The sequence below is a fragment of the Danio aesculapii genome, chromosome 13 (genome assembly GCF_903798145.1).
Source record: "Danio aesculapii chromosome 13, fDanAes4.1, whole genome shotgun sequence".
Lineage (NCBI taxonomy): Eukaryota > Metazoa > Chordata > Actinopteri > Cypriniformes > Danionidae > Danio > Danio aesculapii.
Window position 1 is genome coordinate 11,478,795 of NC_079447.1, and position 11,745 is coordinate 11,490,539.

The window sequence follows — 11,745 nt, forward strand, 5'->3', positions numbered from 1 at the left end:
AATTCACGTTCATTTTATAAGACAAACTAATTCTTTAAAATTTTACTAGTTACTTTATTACAAAATGAAAGTAGATACTAGTGTCGCCATATAGACTTCATAATACTTTTTGAATACAGCCGTGCTTTTTGTAAACTAATATATTGCTACATTTATATATATATATATTTATTTATTTATTTATTTATTCGTTTATTCATTCATTCACATTTATGGTAGTTACTTTACTTTAAGTGTGCGATTTAAGATGAAGCCCATAGTTCAACCTTCACCGATCACCTGTATAAACGGAAGACAGCAGTATATTCAAAATAAAAGTCTTTCTCTGGCGCGATAGTGCGCTTCCTGCGTAAATACAGTTGAACATCGGGAATACTCCAGTTGGCCTTGAGGACGCTTGAAGATCCCAAAATTATGAGCAAATAATATCCATATTTATACAAACAACAATAGGTCATCATGAGCGCGTCAAACTCCTTCCATAAAGGTAAAACTCGTATTGACTACGTTGAGTAACGCTGGATGTGTTTAGTTGAGGTGTGTGTGCTATTATTCTCATGCTGGATGTGTTGTATTTTCTCTAGTCAGATTCAAGCAGTAGTTTAACATCAAATGAACAAATTAAGTAAATCAGAATAGTTGAAGAATTCGCTAAAACACGTAAACAGACTGTAATGTGTGGATTATTAGTCCTAGATGTCTCTGTTTCTCATTTGAGCTTTTATAGTTGAGAGCTTAATAGACTATCTCGGATCGTATCAGTTGTCATAAATTTAATATAGCTTCAGTAACTGACTTGGATTTCGTTATCATTATTATTGTAAGGCACTTTCAGTGTTTCAAATAAGTCATTATATGTGATACGATATCAAAAGTACTACTTCATGAAATTAATACAAGCTTTTGATCAAGTATCTAAAATGTAATCCTGTGTTTCAGTTTAAACAATGTCATTTTATCCATAGTTTAATATGCTCTCTATAGCAATATGTTAAGTTGATACAGTCGAAGTCAGAATTATTAGCCCCCTTGTTTATTTTTTTCCCCAATTTCTGTTTAACGGAGAGAAGATTTTTTTCTACACATTTCTAAACATAATAGTTTTAATAACTCATTTCTGTATTTGACTAGATATTTTTCAAGATACTTCTATACAGCTTAAAGTGACATTTAAAGGCTTAACTAGGTTAATTAGGTTAACCAGGCAGGTTATGGTAATTAGGCAAGTTAATTGTATAACGATGGTTTGTTCTGTAGACTATCGAAAAAATATAGCTGAAAAGGTCTAATAATTTTGACCTTAAAATGTTTATTAAAAAAAAAAACTGCTTTTATTCTAGCCAAAATAAGACTTTCTCCAGAAGACAAAATATTAGCAGACATACTGTAAAATGTCATTTGGGAAATATTTTTAAAAAGGAAAAAACAGTTCAAAGGGGGGCTAATAATTCAGACTTCAACTGTATGTCTATTGAGGTAAAGTTGGTTTTATATTCACACATTTGTTCAGTGGCAACTTGTGACTTGCTCCCTATATAGTTTACCAATGTACTTTGAATATTCGGTCTGAAATCACATGCAAGCATGATTTGAGTACAACATTAGCACTGCTTATTTGACTGTGAACAATGATACACAATTTACTTTGATAGTCATTGGGTGCTGATATGATTTCACTATTAAAAATATTTAAAACAGCTGGTTTTGATGTTGCAAATTTTCTTATTATTAACCAATTATCAACAGTCCATCTAAATAAAGCTTATTTTTTATTGCTAAGAGATAAAATCACAATAGCTTTTAGACATTTTTACAGAAAATTCTCTAAATTCAATTTCCTAATCAGGAAAAGAAAACTATAAACTATTACATAATTCCTCATGACAATAATGGCAATGTATGCCTTTATATGATCTTCCTTTTATACAAAAACTATTTACAGAAAAAGGGTGGGGGGGGGGGGTAAGGATAACATAATATTTATGAATATGCATGAAACTTAAGGTTTTATAACAGAAATGTATTTGATTAAAGTGTTTAGCTTCGTATAAGTCTAAAATTTCATTAATAATGCTCTTAAAAGGGTCCTAAAAAGTCTTAAGCTTGACTTGATGAAACCTGCAGAAACCCTGTTAAAAAGTCTTACATTTTAAAAACGAAATTTTAGGCCTTAAAGTCTTAAATTCACTGAAATATGGTTTTGTAGGTCTTGCGTACTTTCAAACAGGTCTTAATTTTCCTTAATACCCAATCAGTACAACCAACGATCCATCTAAAAAACATTTAATTCATTTTCCTTCGGCTAAGTCCCTTATTTATCAGGAGTCATCACAGTGGAATGAACCGCCAACTATTCCAGCATATGTTTTACACAGTGGATGCCCTTCCAGCCGCAACCCAGTACTGGGAAGCATGTACACTCACACATTCACACACACTCATACACTATGCCAATTTAGATAATTCAATTTATCTATTGAGTATTGGCCTTATTCTTCACGTACGAGCGGGTTCAGCCATTTGAATCTTTTTGGCTCGGACATCTCATTCACTTCCATTCCTTTTTAGATATTTAAAACAGCTGGTTTTGATGTTGCAAACTGATATTTTCCTATTATATCAATCTACTTTTTATGTATAGTTATGCACACACTAGTTTGTAGAGCAAGTAGTTTGACTGTTGTCATTTCTCCCATAGGCAATTGAATTGGAAGTTCTAAAACAGTCGCAAAAACAAGCGCGCTTCCACATTAAAGAATAAGGTCAATAGTGCATGTCTTTGGACTGTGGGGGAAACCGGAGCACCCGGAGGAAACCCACGCCAACACGAGCAGAAAATGCAAACTCCACCCAGAAATGCCCACTGGCCTAGCTGGGACCTGAACCAAAGCGACAGTGCCAACCACTGAGCCACCGTGCCACCCTTAAAACGATTTAAGTCTGTGCCAATAGCCTAGTGGTTAGTTAGTCGACATATAGCACCCAGGTGCTCATGGCGACCCGAGTTCGATTCCCAGCTCGAAGTCCTTTGCCGAGCCTTCCCCTCTCTCTGCGCCCCATACTTTCCTGTCTGTAAATCTACACTGTCCTATCAATAAAGGTAAAAACCTCTATAAAAATGTATAGTAAAAACGATTTTAAAAAGTATTAATCTTATTTACCAATATGGTTTAATTATCTTCTTTACAATAGCATTTGTTTAGGAGTTATTCATGTAGTTCTGTATAAATGTACGTTGTTTGTAAATTGAGTTTATCATAGTTTTAAAACTTGTCTTTTTTTAAAAGAAAAAGTTATGCTAATAAAAAAAAAGTATGTATATAACTAAAATTAACTTGTTTCGATACATTATTTAAAATATGTTACTAAGAAATAACAGAGTTTTAATTTTAATGGGTCAAGTAAAACAAATCCACTGGCCATAACAAAAAAGTCTGTAATTTCATTCATAATGGTCTTTAATTTGACTTGGTGAAACCTGCAGAAACCCTGCATTTATGTTTATCATCATTGTATTTGTAGATGAATGTGTGTATGGTAACATCTCTTCTGTCCTCCAGCTGAGATCATCGCTGCGGTTTCTGTGACGTTTGGAGCCGCGGCAGTGGGACTCCTCGTCTACAAAACATTTTTCTACAATTCCAAATGTGTGAAGCCAAAAGTCAACCTTGATCTGCAGAAAGACAACCCCAAAGTGGTGCATGCTTTCGACATCGAGGACCTGGGTGACAAAGCGGTGTACTGTAGGTGCTGGAGATCCAAAAAGGTCAGCAAGAACTTAATGAAACAAACCCCTTCCACTTAACATTATCAATCACAGCGGACCCTTTTGACGTTTCCGGGTTTCTCTGTAGAAGTCGTCATAGTTGGGTAAACTTAGAGTGCAGTGAATGGGAGAGCACAACGAATAATGTTTTTACATTCCTGTATGCTGAAATTATAAAAGAAACTCAGTGATGGTGTTATTAAGACTTTCAGAAAAAGGAATAAAAATCCAGTGAGACTGATAATGGCAGCTAGAAGAGAGAGGATTGTCAAATTTATTGTCTATAAATGCTGCTTTACAAACACCTCACATGAACGTTAATTAGTTTTTTTTGTAATTTAATGCAAATATTAAATCCATTTAAAATATATTTTTATTAAAATATTAAAAACTTTAAGGATCTAAGATGATGATGAATAAGGATGCAACAATTAACTGATTTCACTGTTAACCACGATTTAATTGGTTAATTAGTCGTAATTTTCAACACCGCTTTTCTGTTTCACAGAACAAAACTGCTGCAACTACACCAAATCAATTGTGCGCTAGTTCCGAGTTTATACACTGAGGTTAAAACACACGTACACTGGATTAACTATGCCTGAGGTGCCTAGCAGCAGTGGGCCATTTACATATTGTGTCTTTTCCATGCATAAGTTTGTTATTTCCAATGGAAGAATTATATAGGGAGTGACGCACCCGTGCATTCCGAGCGCATGCAGTTGAAAACAACTCGGGTTGTAGCGGTGAGAGTTGCGCGTGCCTTTCAGCTCAATGTAAGCAAAATATATGTTAGACCAGGGGTGACCAAACTCGATCCTGCAGGGCCAGTGTACAGCAGATTTTAGCTTCAACCCCAATTAAACACACCTGAATCAGCTAATCAAGCTCTATCTAGCTCTACTAGAAACTTTCAGGTAGGTGTGTTGAGGCAAGTTGGAGGTAAACTATGCAGTACACCGGCCCTCCAGGACCGAGTTTGGGCACCCTTGTGTTAGACGAATTATTAACATTTTTTAAAATGATTATGTATAAATGAACAAAGATGATATCAACAGTTCATTTAAATACTTAGCTAATAAATATAGCTTAGATTTACATTAGACAGATGCTATTTATTTATTTATTCATTGTTCTGTCTTTTATTTTAAGGATGTTTAAAATAAATTTTTTCACTTCTTTTTAAGTCCAAAGAGAGAAATGGGCTATTGTTTGGTTTTATTATTATTATTTTGTGCTGTATTGTTTGGTTACTGTGCAGCAATAAATAACACTTTAAAATAAAAGGAGTTTTCATGTAATTTGCTAAACTAGTAGTGTTTTTAAATGAATGAATGCATAATAATCGTGATAACCATCAAACCGTGATTATTTCTCAGACTATAATAATACAACCAAAATGTATAATTGTTTCATCCCTAATGATGACCGACCGTTAAATGCATCATAACATTCTTGTGAAAAGGGTCCATACTGAAAATTCAGAGTATACATGAGTGTTAGTGTATCGCTGCTAGTTGTCCAAATTAAATGAACTATTTGCACTATTTACTGTTCTTCAAATGCCGGTTCCTGAAACTAACACTCATGAAATCAGAGAAATGTCTACATTTGCACGTGGGCGTGATTGAATCCAGGCGTTTACCTTTAACCTGTCTGTTAGCATTCCCATTAGCTCCTGCAAAACTTGCAAGTCATGTTTTACAAGGGTAAATAAACTGCCATGAACTCGTTCCTGCATCATTTGCAAGTCACTTCCTTTTTTAAAGCCAATAGTCTGTATCTTAAAGGGGCTTTATGTAGAATTCGGAAACCCTTGTTATTATTCTAACACCAGTGGCTGTTCACGTGAATTACAGACAGCTAAGTAAAGCTGTGGTCACACTAGGTTTTAAGAGAGTGTCAAATTAGATTGAACAGTTCTGTGAAAGCGGAAAACAAATTGATGCTACATTCATAAATTGCATGCGATTATACCATAAATTACATTTTTGTACAGAGAGGTCATGCTTTGAACAACTCTTGGTCTTAAAGCATTTAAATGATGCAAATTCGCTGGTTAAAGTTCCCCAAGCTTGAACTGTGGAACGCAGCAATATGTGAAACTTGCTACATGATCTTGTGTTTCCAGTCTGGTGCCTTTGCATTCATAAGAATGGAAGTCAGTGGGGTGAAAAATGCGGTTTGATCACCTCTTCAGTAGTGTACTTCTACAAGATAAACGTAATTCAATGCCCTGATATAATTATTTATGCCAAAATAGTTTTTCGTTCTTTGATTTAAAGTAAAAATGAGTTGGAAACAATGTTGTGGAATGTTACTTTTACAGGTATTTAGGGCTGCAACAACTAATCGATAATTACCGATAATGAAATTAGTTTAATTAGTCGATTAGTTAGGCTTCTCACGTGACTGAGGAGCGCAACGGCAAGATACACAACAGATAATTCTGCTGCTTACTATCTTATTCTTGGCATGTTTACAGTGCAAGTATTCCTAGCGCTTCACTTTTTTCCACATATTTTAAATGTTACAGCGTTTTTTCAATATAGATTAAATTCATTTATTTCCTCAAAACTCTACACACAACACCCCATAATGACAATGTGAAAAAAGAGTTTTTGAAGTTGTTGCAAATTTATTAAAAATAAAAAAGCTGAAAAATCACATGTGCATCAGTATTCACAGCCTTTGACGTGAAGCTCTAAATTGAGCTCAGGTACATTCTGTTTCCACTGATCATTCTTGAGATGTTTCAGCAGCAGCATAATTGGAGTTCACCTGTGGTCAATTCAGTTGATTGGACATGATTTAAAAAAGCATACACCTGTCTATATATGTCCCAGGGTTGACAGTGCATGTCAAAGCACAAACCAAGCAGGAAGACAAAGGAATTGTCTGTAGACCTCCGGGACAGGATTGTCTCGAGGCACAAGGCTGGGGGAAGGTTACAGAAAGATTTCTGCTGCTCCGAAAGTTCCACTGAGCACAGTGGCCTCCATCATCTGTAAGTGGAAGAGGTTTGGAACCACCAGGACTCTTCCTAGAGCTGGCCGGCCATCTAAGCTGAGTGATCGGGGGAGGACCTTGGTCAGGGAGGTGATCAATAAACCGATGGTCACTTTGTCTGAGCTCCAGTGCCCTGCATATAATTATTTATGCCAAAATAGTTTTTCGTTCTTTAATTAGAAGTAAAAATGAGTTGGAAACAATGTTGTGGAAAGTTACTTTAGAGGTATTTAGGGCTGCAACAACTAATCGGTAATTATCGATAATGAAATTTGTTTAATTAGTCGATTAGTTGGCCTTCTCGTGTGACTGAGGAGCGCAACGGCAAGATACACAGCATGTTATTCTGCTGCTTACTAGCTTATTCTCTGCATGTTTATGTCTTTATTTCATAATGGGAATATAACAGATATAATATACAGCGGATGCCCTTCCAGCTGCAACCAGTACTGGGAAACACCCATACACACTTATTCACACACGTACACTACGGCCAATTTAGTTTAACCAATTCACTTTCAATCGCATGTCTTTGAACTGTGGGGGAAACTCATGGGGAGAACATGCAAACTCCACACAGAAATGCCAACTGGCCCAGCCGGGACTCGAACTAATGACCTTCTTGCTGTGGGGTGACAGTGCTAACTACTGAGCCACCATGTCGCCCTGAATGATTCATCCTTTCATACATCCTTTCTTTTATAAAGTCTCAGTTCCCCAAACTCCCATGCTCACATTTTGATCATGAGTTGTGATCTTCATGTGGTTTTCAGTCTCAGTGATATTTCTGACTCATCTGCAATCTTCATTTTCTAATCAAATGTCTCTTTCTTCCAGTTTCCATTCTGCGATGGCGCTCATGCTAAACACAATCAAGAAACGGGAGACAACGTCGGTCCTCTGATCATCAAACGCAAAGAGGCCTGAGCATTTCCACAGTTCTCAGTAATAGAGGTTCATGTGTTTTCGTTTTGTGTGTGTGTGTGTGTGTGTGTGTTCTGGGGTGGTGGGATTAAAAGTGTGATTTATATTGCCCTCTGTATGTGTGTTTTTGATGCTGTACGGTTGAGAGTTTCCTGTGATCTGCTCTCAGACCTATAGTACACTGCATATAAATGCTTTTCTTAGAGTTTTTGTCTTATTTGTCATCCAAATATCTAAAAATTAGATTTAGATCAAGAAGCTTTGTCTAAATAAGTGAAAAATAATTGAATATTTCCTCAAAACAAGCTAAATTATCTGCCAATGGGATCATAAAAATAAACCGCCTTCAAACTGAAAGCAAGAATATTTTGCTTAAATTAGTGTTTCTCAACCACGTTCCTGGAAGACCACCAGCACTGCACATTTTCTGTGTCTCATTAACCAAACACACCTGATTCAGATCATCAGCTCATTAGCAGAACCTAAAAGACTTGTAATGGGTGTGACAGACAAAGGAGACATCCAAAACATGCAGTGTTGGTGGTCCTCCAGGAATGTGGTTGAGTAACACCGGCTTACACCATTGACAGATTATTTAGCTTGTTTTAAGGCAAAACTCGCTTAATTATGACTTATTCCTGAAAATCAAACATTATTATTTACTGGTCTGGATGCAAAAATTTGTAGATGTTTGGACTGGAAACAAGACAACTCTTATGCAAGTAAAGCATTATTTGCAGTGTGTATATTTTAATACAGGGGTGTCCAAACTTGATCCTGGAGGGCCGGTGTCCTGCATATTTTAGTTCTAACACCAATTAAACACGCATGAACCAGCTAATCAAGCTTTTTCTAAATATGCTAGAAACTTCCAGGCAGGTGTGCTGAAGGAAGTTAGAGCTTATCTATGCAGGACATCAGCCCTCCAGGACCGAGTTTGGACACCCCTGATCTAATATATCTGGGGAGTGGTTAAGCAATACATATTTATTTTCTCTTCTTATCTGCTTAAAGGCTTTATAAGATGACTGATATATTCTGGTTCAGCTAAGCACTTCTAAATGTGTTCCTGTGCTTAAACACTGGTCATGTTACTGTAGTAGACATGCTACATATTGAAATTTGAACAAAAAAACACCTTGGTATGAGTTGAAACCTAGTCTTGTTTGTTATGACAGAATGTAAAAGTTGAATGGAAACCAAACGTCCAGCTTCTCGTGTCTTCTATGAGTGTGTTGCCTATTAAATTCACATGTGACCTTAACTGATCTCTGACATTTAGTGTATCTGAAGTGAAATGCAATCTTGAATGTGTTTAATTGTGGTCTCTGGATCTGCTGGGTCCTGTTTAATGTCATTTCAAATCTAATTTGACATATTTTGGACCTCATATGTAAAGATGTCCTTGATCTATAGCAGAACAAAACAAAAAATGTTACATCGAGCATTTTGATGACCTGTTTTTGTGTGTGTGTGTGTGTGTGTGTGTGTGAAATTATACAATTTTTTTCGCTGTCTCAGAAAAGTTCTATGTACAAGTTTGATGTTAAATAAACAATGTCAAACCGATGTTGTGAGATCTTTCTTAATGAAATGTGTAATGTTTCAGTTGGTGTCGATTTATTAAAATGCATTTTTGGCTCATCAAGGATTTCAAGCGATTGAAAATTATTGCCGTACTTTATTGTTATTCTGAAGTGATTGGTTGAGCCAAAATTATTAATTAAACTTCTATAATTGCATTTTTTTTTTGTAATTGAATTGTACAGAAAACCAATAGCCGTTAATGGATTTTGCCTGTTGATTGATTGGATTAAGAATTACAAACATTTCATTTCATCATTGCAAGTTTTTTTGGAGTTCAAGTATCTTGAGGATTTGTTCACGAATGAGGGAAGGGTGGAACGTGAGATTGACAAGCGGATCGATGCAGCGGCAGCAATGCGGTCAATGTAGCGATTTGTTGTGGTGAAGAAGGAGCTGAACTGAAAGGCAAAGCACTTGATATACCGGTCAATCTACGTCCCTACTCTCACCTATGGTCACGAGCTTTGGGTTATGACCAAAAGGACAAGATCTCGGATACAAGTGGCTGAAATGAGTTTCCTTCGCAGGGTGGCAGGGCACACGCTCAAACAGTAGATAGGATGAGAAGCTGTCTGGGGAGAGGGAAGTCTTGGGTTCTCTCCTGAGAAGGACCTGGCCCCGGAGAAGTGGACAAAAATAAATAAAAAAAAATGATTTATTTATTTTTTAAGTGAAGTTTTATAAACTCATTTCAAGAGGATCACATGCTATGATTGATCACAGCTGGTCCCGCATCCCATTCAATGTTAAACCAATCAGGTGAATCCTAGCCCAGTTTGTCTTCTAGCATCTTCATTTGAAAAATCCGCCCCATCTCCCCCTTTCCTCCTTTACCAAGGGGAGCTCTCGAGAACCTCCTGATGCCGGACCCCCTTCTATGATATACGACCAGGCGGGAGCCTTGGGCTTAAATATCTCTGAGCTCAGGGTTCTCTCCTGGGACAGTGTGCCAAACCTGCAACCAGTACAAGTAATAGCTACGTGAGAGCTCTTGAAATATGCAAATGATGCGTTATTGCATATGCACCAATTTGCATACATTTCTTGCTTTAAATATTCTTAAAATACTCTCAATAAAATACTCAATGAGTTTATCACCACTGCATTGTTTCCAGCCCAAAGCTCCAGTGTCTTCTTTGGTCATTTGCTGGTCATCAAAAGACATTTGCTATACCCAGGAGTAAAACTAAAGGTCATGAACTCTCCTTTACTCCTCGAGCGCTGAAATTGTGGTATACATTCATTCATTTTCTTTACTTAGTCCCTTTATTAATCAGGGGTCGCCACTGCGGAATGAACCGCCAACTTATCCAGCAATTGTTTTATGCAGCAGATGCCCTTCCAGCTGCAACCCATCACTGGGAAACATCCATTCACACTCATACACTACGGCCAATTTAGCCTGGCATGGCTTTGGAGATTTGGGGGAAACCAAAGCACCCGGAGGAAACCCACGGCAAAACGGGGAAAACATGCAAACTCCACACAGAAATGCCAACTGACCCGGTCGAGGCTTGAACCAGCGACCCTGGGAGGGGATCGTGCTACCCACTGTGCAAATAAATGTATATAAAAATCCACAAATTCCTGCATAAATAAATATAGAAATAATGAATAGTGCGGGCATAATTAAATAAATGGCACGAATGTTGGGGGAATAAGAAAATGCTGAAGGTTTATTTCACCCCCTTTCAATGTAAAATAAGTCAAAAATTTATTCATTCCTTCTCATTAGCATGTTTACCTGAGGAAAAGTAAATATGGAACTACGTTCAAGAAATGAATAACGTTTGAAAGGGTGGAAAAATAATCTTTTAAAAAAACATTTTCTTTTCCCCAACATTCGTATAATTTTATATACATTTTATATACATTTATTTATTTGTACATTTATGTATTTAATGTTTTATTTATGAAGGAATTTGTTTTATTTACTCATTTATTCATATATTTGCGTATTTATTTATTGTTTTTGCGGGTTTCGTCCTCCATAATTTCAGGCTGTGTGACAAATGAAGTCATTATTTCAAATGGGTATGATGATTTTCTATAGGCACTGTAAATGCTGCTAAAATTTTATGGCACAGTGCAGGAGGATTTAGACCAAAAAAGCCTTTAAAGCATGCAATGTTTTTGAAACCTACAGAAAAGACTATAATAAACAAACATGTGGATTTTATCTTTCCTTTAGACTCAACAACACTTTTAGGGAAAGGCAAAAACACATTTTGCCTTTACATTTTGAACGCGACCTGTGTGAACGTTTACTTTGATTGGAGGAACGCGTGCGCACGTCACGACTCATTCAGCACACGAACGACGCGACGCGCAAGAATTCAACCTGTGCTGACGCTAACTTTGATTGGTGGACCTCGCTGTGATGTCACCTTTCATTCAGTAACCTGACGCGTTGCGCTCTGGTTGCGCTTCATCAGTGAAGATAGAAAAAAGCCGCATAT

The 11,745-nt window shown here is 36.7% G+C and overlaps 2 protein-coding genes across 2 annotated transcripts in view; both read left to right on the forward strand.

Annotated features, from left to right (window-relative positions):
* The first annotated feature begins 322 nt into the window (after positions 1-322).
* cisd1 (CDGSH iron sulfur domain 1) lies at positions 323-9,268 on the forward strand. The gene is made up of 3 exons (XM_056471101.1): positions 323-487; positions 3,561-3,766; positions 7,613-9,268. The coding sequence occupies exons 1-3, from the start codon at positions 460-462 to the stop codon at positions 7,700-7,702; spliced, it is 324 nt and encodes a 107-aa protein (XP_056327076.1). The 5' UTR covers positions 323-459; the 3' UTR covers positions 7,703-9,268.
* A 2,430-nt stretch (positions 9,269-11,698) lies between these two features.
* The window catches only part of ipmka (inositol polyphosphate multikinase a), a 24,123-nt gene continuing 24,076 nt past the window's right edge, over positions 11,699-11,745 (forward strand). Inside the window, exon 1 of the mRNA XM_056470873.1 lies at positions 11,699-11,745. This exon is cut by the window's right edge and continues 325 nt beyond it. The gene's annotated coding sequence lies outside the window, so the exon portion shown is untranslated.

Excerpts from the sequence above, each read along its gene's own strand:
- cisd1 (XM_056471101.1), top strand. The coding sequence starts at position 460 with ATGAGCGCGTCAAACTCCTTCCATAAAG. Across the intron at positions 488-3,560 it reads GTCAAACTCCTTCCATAAAG|CTGAGATCATCGCTGCGGTT; the intron begins GTAAAACTCGTA and ends TCTGTCCTCCAG. Across the intron at positions 3,767-7,612 it reads GGTGCTGGAGATCCAAAAAG|TTTCCATTCTGCGATGGCGC; the intron begins GTCAGCAAGAAC and ends TCTTTCTTCCAG.